Genomic DNA, 14,476 nt, shown 5'->3' with positions numbered 1-14,476 from the left:
CGGTGACTGAAGCCGGGAGAGGAAAAACAGAGGTTGGCCCGCGCAGCCCAGCTAGGCGGGACCAGGAGCCCCGCGGAGAAAGCGGGTCCCACTGCGCAGGTGCAAGTAGGAGTGGGTCGGGCGCTCGCTCCCCGGGCTGCATTTGTGGTTCCGGGGGCCGGCTCGCGGCTGGGACGTCCGGCCGTCGCGGAGCTGACGTCATCGCCGTGCGCTGCCACGTCTCCTCAGCTCCACGGTAATGGAGGCTGAGAATGAGTGCTGACGGGGTCGGGCTCTGACTCTGGCACTGACTCGGAGTCTGGGTCTCCGTCGGGGTCTGGGTCTGAGTCTGGCAGCCCGAAGTCTGGATACCTTTTCTCAACTCTTCAGGTGGGGACGGCCTGCGGACAAGCAGCTGGTTTGGAGCTCCTCAGCGCGGGGAGGGAGTTCTCTTGCTTGCGGTCCAGCCTGTAAAGCCGCCACCACCTCCTAGGGATCCCGCCCCACCGGCCGGGCCTCCTCCATGCGTGAGTATTACCGAGCTGCTGCGCTGTCCAACTGTCCCAGGTCTGCTTCGTCCCTCCGGGTTCCGCGGCTGGGACCGCTTAGTCCTCCCCTATTAGGGGCCAGTCTATTGAAGTTGTGGTTTCTTGCCATCCACCTTCCCCAACCCCGTCTTCTCACCTCTTCCATCCCAGTTTTTTGCTCCACACTTTTCTTTCCCTTTGCTTAATTTTCTTCTCTTCCCCTCCATCCAGCGGTTTGAATGCCTGTCTCACCTGGAGTTTGTTAGTCTACAGCCAAAAGCTGTGAAGAATAGGGAACGTCGGATCAGTCTGCAGTAATGTTTTGAAAACTGGGGTTTTTCCAGGGTGTCATTCTTCAGCTTTTAAGTTGTACTGTTTGGGAAACAGATTTTGGTATCCATATTAGCGGAGCCGTGATTTTGCCATCGATTGATGAAAACACAGTTTCTTTTCAGTGAGGGTCTTTATTTGTTATTTATCTTTTAATCCTGCGGTTTCAGTATTTTCTAAATGATTTTACATCAGTTTTTCTGGACTGGGCATCCGCTTGAGCTCCTTCCAATATTTTTACTCTAACGTATGGAGGTACCACTTGAACAGTTTTAAAGAACTAAAAGGCGTACTGGTGTACTTTCATCTCTCTTTGTTAGTCCTGATAACAGCCTCTGTAGGACAGGGAAAACTTTTTTTTTTTTCTGATACAGAAACAAACTCAGACGTTAAATGCCTCAGTTAAAATCAGATAATATGTGACACAGCTGATGTCAGAACCCAGATCCATTGATAACAAAACCTAACGTTTTGAACAGTGCTGATTCTCCTGTATTTTAATGGCTTATGGTGAACTATTACATTTGAATTGGAAAATATATATGTTAGATGTCTCTTGTAAACTTCTATCTGGGTGTAATATATTTCATATGATACAAGTCAACTGGCAAAAGACATGAATTGTGACTTCCCTAACGCCGAAGAGAGCTTAGATCAGAACTTAGGCTTCTGACCCATTAGAGTTTGAGAAGTGCTCTCTTTAAAGTAGATAATAGACACTGGGAGCATTTGTTTGAAAATCTGGTTTTACCAGACCTGCTCACTCAGTTTTTCTGGTTGTTTTATTACATTGCCTACTTTAAAAATAGTTAACTGATGTTTAAATGTTTTCTCTTTTTGTTCAGAGTTGAAACAGGTTGACAACCATTAACCTGGGTTGCAACTACAGGTGGCACTGGAAGCAGACTGGTTCCCGGACATGCCCGGTGGAAGGAGGGGCCCTAGTCGGCAACAGCTAAGCCGTTCAGCTTTACCTTCTTTACAGACTTTGGTTGGTGGGGGCTGTGGCAATGGCACAGGCCTGAGAAACAGGTAAAGAGGAAATAAAACTATGCATAATTTGTAATATCCTATCATCAATAAGACTAAAAGTCATCATACTATTCAGATATTTGCTTACAAAGGTTATTTCTTAACACTGAAGTGGAAATCCTGCCTTTTGAAGAGTGAAAGCTCAGTATTTCAGAATGCTTTGGAGGTAGAAAATTGTGATGGGGCCCACAAAGTAAGCGCAGTCTAATTCTTACTGATGGCTGATAATCCAAATTCTAGTCGTCACCTTTTTTTTTTTTAATTAAAAAAAATTTGTTTTTAAAGATTTTATTTTTCCTCTTTCTCCCCAAAGCCCCCTGGTACATAGTTGTATATTTTTAGTGGTGGGTCCTTCTAGTTGTGGCATGTGGGATGCCACCTCAGCATGGCCTGATGAGAGGTGCCATGTCCACGCCCAGGATCTGAACGAGCAAAACCCTGGGCCGCTGAAGCTGGAGCACGAGAACTTAACCACTCGGCCACGGGGCCGGCCCCCTCTAGTCTTCACCTTTTTAACTATTTAAAAGAAGGGAGAAGTGAATTAAAGTACAAGGCAAATGTGATGGCTTAAATACTTACTAGCGTTCTTTTTTTTTTGAGAGGACAAATTAAGACTGACAGTTAATGTGAGATTCTAAAATTATAGGGCATTCCATCAAGAGTCTTAAAAATTACTTTGTTCAAAAAATTGTTTGAGGGGCTGGCCCCGTGGCCGAGTGGTTAAGTTCACGCACTCTGCTGCAAGCGGCCCAGTGTTTCGTTGGTTCGAATCCTGGGCGCGGACATGGCACTGCTCATCAAATCATGCTGAGGCAGCGTCCCACATGCCACAACTAGAAGGACCCACAATGAAGAATATACAACTATGTACTGGGGGGCTTTGGGGAGAAAAAGGAAAAAAAAAAAAATTGTTTGAAATTATAAACTGTCAACTGTAGCCTAAATATCTTAAGATTTGTGTCATGTTGTATGAAAATAAAGAATTTGATCTTTTTAATAGAAATTTATCTCTAATTTTTAAAAGGATGAATTATCTCTAATCTTGTTTAGGATCACTCACTTTATCAGGAGATTTGATCATGTAGCAATAGAAAGAGATGGGTTTTACCTGATCAAGTGTTTGGTCAAGATAATTTTGTCAGCTAATTTCTGCTTCCTCCCTGAATAGAGTTTTCTCTTGCTTTGGTTCTAATTTACAAAGCTAGCAGTCAGTCAGTACTACTCCTGTGTTGTCAGGCCCTCCAGATGTTATTTATGCACTTCTCTCTTCCTGGCCTGCCTGCTTTCTTTCTGACTTTCCAACCCAGGTTCTCGGTCTTCAAAATCAGTTCTGATTTTGTCATTTCAGTGGAGCTCTCCCTCAAATTTGTTTGAAGGGTTTTTTCCAGTCTCTGATTCTCATACAAATTTTTATTCCAAATTTTATGTTTATGTAGTATATAGAGTACTTGTAGCTTATTCTGGAGTATTATTTTTTACTCTACTGTTCTTTGGATTTCTTCACTTTAAAACCAGTGATCCTGGGACTGGCCCATGGCTGAGTGGTTAGGTTCGCACGCTCTGCTTCGGCGGCCCAGGATTTGCCAGTTTGGACCCTGGTTGCAGACCTATGCCCTGCTCATCAAGCCATGCTTTGGAGGCACCCACATAGGAGAACTAGAATGATCTACAACTAGGATATACAACTATGTACTGGGGGGCTTTGGGAGAAAAAGAAGGGGGGAATAGTGGCAACAGATGTTAGCTCAGGGCCAATCTTCCTTAAAAAAAACCCAAAAACCAAAAAACAGTGATACTAGGGCTGGCCCAGTGGCGTAGCGGTTAAGTTTGTACACTCTGCTTCAGTGGCCTGGGGTTCGCCAGTTTGGATCCCAGGCATGGACCTACACACCGATTATCAAGCCACACTGTAGCAGGAGGCCCACATATAAAATAGAGGAAGATGGGCAAAGATGTTAGCACAGGGCCAATCCTCCTCAGCAAAGAGGAGGATTGGCAGCGGATGTTAGCTAGGGCTAATCTTCCTCGAAAAAAAAAACCCCAAAAAACAAAAACAGTGATACTGTGCTTCAAAGCAGGATGCTGAAAATAAGTAGTAAATTGCAGTAAGATTTTAAAACTTTACTCTTAATTTTCCAAAATTACTACAAATAACATATCATTTTATATTTTTAAAAATAAAGAAAAATTTAAAAAATGAAAATATGTGAAAATGCTTTCGAAGAAAAGTACTACATAGATATTGAGGTGAAGGATGTTTCCTATTTTAAGTACATGCCTTAATTTTACTAATATATATACTGACTATCAACAAATTACAATATGGATGCACGTAACTCCTTCAGCAACTACTCGTGACAACACACGTGAAGTAGGGGTTCGGTGACTGTGGCCAGGAGAAGAAAAATGTCGTTTTCTTCTACTTCGACTTTGAGGATTCCCCTAGATATGTCCCGTGGAATCCCTCCTCACTGTCTCGGGCTGCTGTAGGAGCACTTAGAAGGAAGAAAGAGTCAGGCAGGCCTACTAGTTCAGGCCTCAGGTTTCCCAGTCTTTTCTTAATCAGACTAACTCCTTCTCTTATGTGTTTTAAATACTGGGATACCATGTAAACTATCTTCTGGGAGAGGGAAAATAAAGTGTGCTGATGATCAAAAAGATCTGAAAACCACTTTCCTGGATGGTTCTGCTTGCACTTGAAATCTGCAAGTAAAATACTGAGAAGAACCAGGAACATTTGGAAAATACCTCTGCTCTTAGCTATGATCATGTGTTCTTTTCTTTGCCTTCCTAGTAGCTCTTCTGTCCTGCCTCTCAAGGTTCCAATCTTGCTTGCCGTGATCTACCATTCTCCACCCACTCTCATCCTTTAACATATATTTCTTTAGCAGTTAATTGGGGTGGTGGGGAAAAGAATGTATTTTTCAACAGATTAGAATAAACTGAAAGATTATGATTGTTTATGGTTTGAAAGTCACTAAAATTATTATTGCCTGATTATTTTGTGACATTTTTACCTAGAGAGGTTATTTTGGAAGAAGACAGTTCTTTATTTGTTTCTTGATGAGAAAGAAGCAGCCTAGAACAGGTTGTTATGCAAGACCTGGGGAAGGGGTATAAAAAATGTGGATAAAACCAGTGGTAGATGGCCTAAAATATAGTTTTAGGAAGCGTATGTACAAAAACAGTGTCCAGATGAGGACTACTCACTTCTTCAGTGTCTGTAGAATAGCAAAGAGTAGAATAGCAAAGAGTGAAATAGATAATTGCTTAAGTGTGATATATTTTTGAATGATATATTTGATTCTGCAAGACATAGGTCAGCTGGAGAGGAGAATATTTGCCCCTGCTTTGTGAGTGTTTGTGTCCTGATTGGTGAAGTTAAACTTGAGAATGTCAAAGAGCTAATTTGGTAACACAGTTGAGATTGAAATCCGTAGTTCCCTGTCCTGCTTTCCACCTGTTGGAGCAGGAATTTGTTCTTGGGACAGTGTGCTTAGATGATTGCCTTCTAAAGAAGGACAATATACTGTGAATTTCTGAGTTTCCTGGAGAGCTTTTAATTCAGGGAGAATCTTATTTGAGAGGACTAAGAGTGATGTTTTCCTTGCTTTGTTCTTGAATATACTTTGTTGTAGTATCACCTGAGTACATCCAAGTGATCTCTGCTTTCTCTATCCCTTCTGATTCTTCTTTATTCCTTTGAATCTTTTTTGCTTTGTCCACTTGCTTAGCTAAATTCTGCTGCTTGCTGCCTCCACAAAAGCCAGTCTCAGGCCTGCTATGTTAACTCTTTCCTGCACACAGACTTTAAATGCAAGGACAAAGCAGATGTTCAGCATAAACCACAGTGTTTGCACGAACAGTCTAGCCACAGTAAGCCGCTTTTATTATTTAGGGAAACTTTTATATCAGTGTGGGAACTGTTTACCATCAAGTTCCCAGATGCCAGCCTTGCAAGCAGGCCTTGCTGAGGATAGCTATTCGGAACACCTCTTTTCCTTTGGGGAGTCTGGACTTTTGATACTGCTAGGCAGAGTGCCTGCATGGCTAGCTCCCAGTAAAAACCTTGGACCCTGAGTCTCTAATGAGCCTTCCTGGTAGACGACACTTCACACGTGTTGTCACAAGTAGTTGGTGAAGGAGTTAAAGGACTCTTAGAAGTTTGCACCTGGTTTCCTCTGGACTTTGCCCCATATGCTTTTTCTCTCTGATTTCCTTTGTATCCTTTTGCTGTAATAAATCTTAGCCGTGAACACGACTATATGCTGAGCCCTGTGAGTCCTAATAGCCATTCATCAAGCTTGGGTGTGGTCTTGGGGACCTGCAGCACAATTTGAAAGAGAATATTCAGTATTAACATTATCAAGAGTTCTTTAAAGAGAATCTATTCCAACCCTTGTGTTGTACATGAAGAAAAGAGGCTCAGGGATTTAGTTACTTTCTCAAACACCACAGCTGGTTAGTGGAAAATCTGGGACTAGAATTATCTCACATAGTGTCTCAAACATTTGTGTCACTTTGCTTTTCTTGAATTTATTTTTATATCCGGTTAGAGGAATAATACTTTTATTTTTCCTGAATAATACCTCTGTAACTGATTTTCTGAGCTGTAGTGACCATGTCTATTTTCGCTCTGTTTTTCTTTTTTTTTTTTTGGTTTTAGGAACTTTCATCATATCGCCTCTCAAGCTTTTGTTTTTGTTTTTTAAGATTTTATTTTTCTCATTTTTCTCCCCAAAGCCCCCCAGTACATAGTTGTATATTCTTCGTCGTGGGTCCTTCTAGTTGTGGCATATGGGACGCTGCCTCAGCGTGGTTTGATGAGCAGTGCCATGTCCGCGCCCAGGATTCGAACCAACGAAACACTGGGCCGCCTGCAGTGGAGCGCTCGAACTTAACCACTCGGCCACAGGGCCAGCCCCTCGCCTGTCAAGCTTTTAACTTATAGGAATACTTTCCTCTTTTCCACTAATGCTCTGGATCATTTTATTTGACCTTTGTCTTTTTGTCTTCTGGCTTGAAGTCTAATAGCCAAGGCTGTATAGAATATCATAGGTGTAGATCTTTTGTACTTTGTTTTGATATCTTCCTTGAAGCCCAGCAAATTATTGACTTTGTTAACAGCAGAAGCACATTAGTCTACTTTACTTGGGAAAAATTTTATAACAACTTTTTTTAATCTTTAAATCATAACAAATAGTTTAGCATGCTTTGCCTCCTCATGCATTTTTGACTGAAGAGGAATAAGAATGTTTAGGTGCCAGCCCAGTGGTGTAGTGGTTAAGTTCACACGCTCCACTTTGGCGTCCTGGGATTTGCAGATTTGCATCCTGGGTGTGGACCTATGCATTGCTCATCAAGCCATGCTATGGCGGCATCCCACATAGAAAATAGAGGAAGATTTCCACAGATGTCAGCTTAGTGACAGTCTTCCTCAAGCAAAAAGAGGAGGATTGGCAACAGGTGTTAGCTTGGGACCAATCTTCCTCACCAAAAAAAAAATAATAATAATTTTTTTTAGTTTGGTTTAGATTAGGGAGTTCCTAGCTTGTAACTTCTTATCAGAATTTTTTATTTCCATATCTTCTGATTAACTGGAGTTAGGGAATAGTTTGGCTGCTATATACATAGCTTGGAGTATACTCGGGGAATGAGAAGAAGAAACTTTTATAATTTTTCAAACCTCCCCCCACCCCCATTCTTCCCTTCTAGCTCTTCTGAGTTTCTGCCATGGTATTCTTGCTGTGCAGAATGAGCAGAGTTCATATTCCCATGAGTCACTTAAAGTACTGTAAATGTCACATACTACTGCCAGAATTCTATATTAGGAAATTTTAGAGTGGAATGGTAATGTTACTATCATTCCTTCTTTAGGATCTTCTTTGGAAATGTCCAAACCAAGCCTCTTCCTTGTTCTGTAAACGATAGTAAACCTTTAGATCTCTGTTTTCCCAGACATATAAACAGTGGGATTTTTTTTCCTACTCCTATCTTATCATTTTAGATAGCCCAGATAGCTTAAAAGAGCTTGGAAGCAAGAACAACAGGAAGATAAGGATTAAAATCTCTGTATTTTAATTTGTATTTTAAGAGACCTTTCTTTTTCATGACTATATTGGTCTATTGTATCCTCAACCTAAAGGTATTTATTTGTAGTGAACTAGGAAAAGTACAGTCTCTCTCCTCAAGATTATGGTCTGATAGACAAGATGTAGATATATACAAAAAGTTATATAACAGTATGGAAAGTGCAATAATAAAGGCATAATTTAGGTATAATGGTGGCACAGAGGAGAGATGAATCTCTTCTGATTGAGTCAGAGTAAGCTTCATAGAGGAGATATTTGATCATTTTAAAACCTTGAAGGATTTTGTCAGTAAATGTGTTGTGGGAGGGGTTAAGAAGGGTGGGTTTAGAGGGTATTGCCAGTGAAAGGAATAGGGTGTACAAAAGAATAGCATGTGTGTTCACAGATAGAAAATAGCATGAGTATTGTCTATGGTGCCTGTAGAGGAAGGATAAGAGATGAGGCTAGTCTGTTAAGTAGAGGACCTCATAGGACAAACTGAAAATTTTTGGATTTTATCCTGTTGGCATTGGAGAGCCATTAAAGGGTTTTGGGCAAGAGAGTAACACTATCAGAGCTTCACTTTAGAAAGATCTCTGAAGGCAAGTTGGAGGATTTGTTGAAAGTGGAGTTGAATTTAGGAGGGTTACTGCAATAGTTTAGGTGAAAAATGGTAACTGCTTCAACTAAGGCAGTGGGTTTAGAGAGGAGGGTGCAGTTTAGAAAAAGGTTTTTTTTTTTCTGCTTTTTTTTCCTCCCCAAATCCCCCCAGCACATAGTTGTATATAGTTTTAGTTGTAGATCCTTCTAGTTGTGGTGGAAAAAGTTTTATAAAGTGGAGTATATAAGATTTAGAGGGTGATTGGCTATGGGGAGGCAGAAGGTAAGTTCTAATATGACTCCCAGGTTTCTGATTTGGACGCTAACTGGTTGGGCCATGAACTTGGGTTAGGATCATAGGAGGTTATGAGGAACACAGAGATGTCCAGTAGACAGCTTGATAACATGGGTCTAAAACTTAGTAATGAGCTCTACAGAGAGAAATTTTAGTTTTCAGCATGTAGGAGATAATGGAAGCCATGCCACGTATTAGATCATTGAGAAAGAATGTATGGAGGGAGAAGAGCAGAAGATCCTAGGATAGAGTCTTGAGAAAGGCCAACAGTTAAGGGGCAGGTGGAGAAGGAAGCAGGAGCCCTTTAGGTGCTGTGACACTGAAGGGTAGCACCATTTGAGTTAACCATGGTTTTCTCTTTCAGGAATGGTAGTGCTATTGGCCTTCCGGTCCCACCTATCACAGCCTTGATCACCCCAGGTCCTGTTCGTCATTGCCAAATTCCTGATTTGCCTGTGGATGGGAGCCTGCTCTTTGAATTTCTCTTTTTCATCTATCTGCTGGTTGCTCTGTTCATTCAGTACATCAACATCTATAAAACAGTGTGGTGGTATCCTTACAATCATCCTGCTTCTTGTACTTCACTGGTAAGTCTTAACAGGCCTTTAAGTTCTTCATGTTACTTAGCCAAGAAGCTCATTGGAAAGCCTATATGGAAATTATTTTTCTTAATAATTTTTCTTCTAATAAAATGTTTTTCTGTTAAATCACAGATTACTTTCAGAAATATGATATCATAAGATTGTTAAAATATAAATATCTGCCTTTGGTCCACGATCAGAGGAAGTAAAAATATAAATGAAAAGGCAGAAAACATTTAAATAATTTATTATAATAATATCATGGAAAGGTTTTGATATTTAGCTTTCTCTGCACCATGTTAAATTTGTTGGAAGTTTAAGGTGCCAATATGATTAAATTCTAGGAATTCTACCCTTTTAATGGCTATCTTAGGATAATGGTAGCTTCTATAACAAATAAACCTGAAATTATATAATGCTTCAAACACTTAACAGTGTGAGGCAGTTATCCTGGTTGGCAGGAGTAGCACCCTTCCACATGGTCAATCAGGAAACCTAGGCTGATGGAGACTCTGGCATCTTCTAACATGTGGCCTGCAAGGTAGCTGTGGTCCATCCCTGTCAATCAGAAAGGGGAAAGAGCATAGAGAAGTATAAAGGAGAGTTTCTTATGGCCCAGGCTCACATCATTTTCACACATGTCAACTCCTAACTGCAACAGAGGCTGTAAAATATAGTCCTCTCACTGGGTTCATTGTTAGCCTGAGTAAAATTGGATTCTGTTACAAAAATAAAATAGAGACAAGAACTAACTGTCCCTGCTGAAGTACATCAAAATGTATTGTAGGTTTCTTCTACTCTCTTCCCAGTTATTTAGGAAAGCTGTGATACAGTTGATGCAGATAAGGTTCTCCATAAATGGGTGTATAAAATAACAAGTGAGGCTAGTCAGGTGACTTGACAGCTAAGTGGTTGTCAGTGGCAGATTTGGGTGGGTAATGGAGATATGCACTGGCAAAAAGAAGACTATTGTCCTAGGTAGTTTATGTGTGTGTCTGGGACTTATAAATGATTAGAAAACCTCCCTGGCCTGGTGAACACAGAAAGGAAATGTGGACCAAAATCTTCAAGATAGTATGGGCATATCCGTGCCCATCTTCCTCTACTTTATATGTGGGATGCCTGCCACAACACTGCTTGACAAGTAGTGTGTTGGTCTGCACCCGGGATCTGAACCAGTGAACCCTGGGCCGCTGAAGTGGAATGTGTGAACTTAACCGCTGCACCACTGGGCCGGCCCTGGGAATAAACATTTTTGTTTTAAATATTTGTATCACTTGGTTGTTCTGAAATTAACTATTAAGAATTTTCTTTCCATATTGATCATCTACCTACTTAATATCAGGTGAAGAGAATTTCAGTTTCTTTATTTAGGAATTGTAGTGACTTATTGCCAAATTGTATCCTTTTTTTTTTTTTTAATAGTCTTTTTTTTCCTACCTGGATTATGAGTTTACTGAATGTAAGAACTATACTTCATCCATCCTTTGCCTGTAGTGTTGTAAAATGAAGAGGTTGCACTAGATGATCTTTAAGGCTTCTTCCAGCTTTGTAGCTCTATAAGTAAATACTTCACTATTTTCACAGTGACATTGGCAAACACCTTAAAATATTTACTATGTTCTTTGCAAATATTATCTCATTTACTCTTTTTAAACACGTAAGCACTAGTTTATGACTCTCATTTTATAAATGAGAAATATGAGACCTAGAAATTATGAAACTAGCTTAAAATCACATGGTGACAAAGTGAGCACGCAAATCTAGACCTATCTGCTATGCTTTACTTCCTGTATATATTCTATATTTTCTCTGTAAGTACTTGTTGGGTAGTTCATTATACAGTTTCCACTTTGGCATTCCATGGAAACCTCTTACTTGTTGAATTTTCAGGCTAATCACAGAGTTCTCTCATTCAACTATTTCAGATGAGGAGTTCTATTACAAATCCCCTACAAATGCCTTGAAACAAAGGGACCCAGTGCTCTTGTTGTAATCAGGAAGCTACTGCTACAGCTGGTGACTCCAGAATTAGGCTTCCTTTGCTCTGACTCATACCACCAAAAATGGGTGCCTTTTACACTGCCCCTCTTTCCACTTCACTCAGTTCTGACTTCAGATTTTATGTGGTGGCTGTAGTTGGCAGAAATTAAATCAAATCCAGAACTTCAGTTGCAAGAAAGTCTGGAAATGTAGTTTTTAGCTTTCTAGTTTCTGCAGTAGAGGAAGGCACACTTAAATGAGGATATTCATGTGGATTGGTTCACTTCTGCCACGTGTGATCCTTGCTCACACAAAGCTTAAAGTGTAATTGTGGAGCTGAGAGTAACTTGTGGAATAGCAAATGAGATTTTAACCCATGACTCTGAAAGGGGCCTGAATCAGTGAGCTGTTCAAAGATGAATGGGCTGCCAGAGACCTAGTTCCTTCCCAGTTTGACTTGGATGCTCTAGATCTGGAAGGAACTTACATCTCCACTAGTGGTCTGTCTCTTTTAAGTTTTCTTCTATTATGCATGCCTGACTCAGAAATTTGTCAGATTTATATATTAGGTTTTTCTTTTTCCATTTCAAGATCTTAATTATCAAGAAGAAAATGTGGACACCTAAATATATAAGATAGCGTTCTAGCTATCAAGCAATTAGCTGAATAAGTCTTAACCCTAAGAAACATAAAAACTAGAAGTAATATAGTAAATTTTTCAGAATAGTTGGGAGTGGAGAGCTCTGATGAATCAAATATTCTGGTTTATAGAGAGTTAATCATAAGCAGATTACCAGTTTTCAGTGATTTAGATATAATGAAATTTGCTCACTGATAAGACATATTGGGCACTTAAATTTTTTGATATACAAAATGTCTTAGCTGGACTGGCGATGCATAAATAAGATCCCTAGACATTAGCTAGGGGCTCTAGTGAATTTGCTTGCATTATTTTGGAGGAGCAAGGTGAGCAAGGAGGAGTCTCAAAACTAAGAGGGAGTAAATATTGTTAGAATCCAGACACTTAGCGAGGGAGAGAGAAAAGAAAATGATCTGGAGAGCGGTAAATCATTCTCTTGACATTCTGGCTGCTCTACCTTAAAAATGTATCCTGAGTCTGGCCACTCTGTCTCCATTGCTACTGGCCCTGTTCAATCCATCATCATTTCTCACTAGAATTAAAAGCAATAGTTTCTTAACTGATCTTGCCCCACTACAATATATTCACATAGCATTCTGTGTGTCACTTTAAAATACAAATAGAATCATGGCATCCTTTGCCTAAAACACTCCTGTGACTTCCCATTAGGGGAAAAATGTATAAATTCAATCTTTTGTCACTTATTACCTCATTCTAGCCTTCTTGCTGATTTTGAGACACACCAGGCATATATTTTCCTGTCTTAGGACCTTTGTGATTACTTTTCCCCTGCCTGGGGCTCTCTGCTCACAGATCTTGTCATGGCTGGTGTTTTTTACCACTCAGCTGTCAGCCCTAATGCCACCTTTTCAGAGATATCCTCTCTAACCACCAATTTCAACTGGCTCTGCACCTCCCTTCCCAGTTGTTATTTATCACTGTTTTATTCCTTACCAGTGCTTATAACTATTTGAAATGCTTTTGCTTGTTAGCTTGTTTATTGTCATTGTCCTTCTCCCTTAAACAAACTTATTAAAGATATAGGTTTAGCTCCCGTAACAGGTTATCTAAAATAGAATAGAAGCTTATTTCCCTATTAAATAAAAATTAAGTAGATGATATAAGGCCAGTGTGACAACTCTTTGTACCTCTTGCTCTGCCACCCCCAACATGCTGCTTCTAAACCATGGTCCAAGGTAGCTGCTCCAACTCCTGTCATCACATCTGGCCAGCAGAGAGGAAGAAAGGAGAATGAGACAGCTCCTTCCTTTAAAGGCATGGCTTGGAAGTGGTTCATATCACTTCCCCTCACATCCTTGGCTACAAGTAGTTTCTGCAAGGGAGGCTGGGAAATGAACCTTTAGTTAGCTAGGAGTCAGTGCCCAGTTAAATTCTGCTACGATGGCAGAGGAGCAACTAGTAATCTCTGCCATCCCCTTTCCCTCTCACACCGCAGTAAAAAGTAAGATCCAGGAGAGCAAGAACCTTGTCTGTCCTTCTTCAGCACTGTATCAGGAAGAGTACTTGGCCCAGTGGATGCCCAGTACATATTTATTGAATAAATTAATTGAGAAATTCAACTTTTCATTCTGGAAGGAGGACTGTGGAAACCTACAGACCTTTTAACCATCAAAATGAAGATAGTTCCTAATTTTGTTTGTTGCTAATGACTTTTCATTTTGTTTATTACCACAGTTTTATATACAGACTTAGAAGAAACTATACACAGCATCTAGGTAATGCTATCATTGTGTAGGAAGAAGAGATCAAATATAAGACATATTTGTAAATCATGCTAAGGAGAAAGACCAAATGAATGTAACTGATGTATCAGCGAGTAGAGCGTTTATGTTAGTAGATAGCCAATTAGATTAACATAAGCTTACAGAAAGAAAGACCAACGACAGTAACTCCTGAAGACTGGGAATTCCAACTGGTCCATGAAATGTGACACTCATGATAAATATGGCATTTTAGAGAAATTATTCTTGCCATAATTCTGCAGGTTATCACTTGTTAACCCAAAGCTGTAATCGTTTCCTTTTAATACAATTAACTTTCAGAAAAAGGAGAGGAATGCATTCCAGATAGTTTAAAATAGTGTTTGAAAAGTTAAAGCAATTGCCATGAAAGGAGAAGTAGAAGGTGGATATTCTCTTCAAGATCTCTCAAATTCCCATGGTCTGTGTGAAGTGACGTAAGGAAGATCTTGTGAGGGAGCAAACCTCTTCATGTAGTAGTTCCAGTTTGATACACGTTTCTTTCTGATGCAGTTATTTGTTTCTCTTATAGAATTTTCATCTCATTGATTACCACCTGGCAGCATTCATCACAGTGATGCTTGCAAGGAGGCTTGTATGGGCCCTCATCTCAGAGGTAACAGCTCATTCACTGTATTCTATCACATATAGCAAAAGTTAGTTATTAGAATGGGTTCA

At 40.2% G+C, this 14,476-nt stretch overlaps 1 protein-coding gene across 3 annotated transcripts in view; it reads left to right on the top strand.

Annotated features, from left to right (window-relative positions):
- The first annotated feature begins 211 nt into the window (after positions 1-211).
- The window catches only part of TMEM39A (transmembrane protein 39A), a 31,782-nt gene continuing 17,517 nt past the window's right edge, over positions 212-14,476 (top strand). The window contains exons 1-5 of one of the 3 annotated variants that reach the window (XM_046658042.1): positions 212-235; positions 370-506; positions 1,682-1,868; positions 9,199-9,421; positions 14,331-14,414. In XM_046658042.1, the coding sequence (XP_046513998.1) occupies positions 1,756-1,868; positions 9,199-9,421; positions 14,331-14,414 (420 nt within the window). In that variant the 5' untranslated portion in view covers positions 212-235; positions 370-506; positions 1,682-1,755. The other 2 variants (XM_046658041.1, XM_046658043.1) reach the window with 2 other exon arrangements.

The sequence above is a fragment of the Equus quagga genome, chromosome 4 (genome assembly GCF_021613505.1).
Source record: "Equus quagga isolate Etosha38 chromosome 4, UCLA_HA_Equagga_1.0, whole genome shotgun sequence".
Lineage (NCBI taxonomy): Eukaryota > Metazoa > Chordata > Mammalia > Perissodactyla > Equidae > Equus > Equus quagga.
Note: the sequence above shows the minus strand (reverse complement) of the source record. Positions and strands in the feature narration are given on the sequence as shown.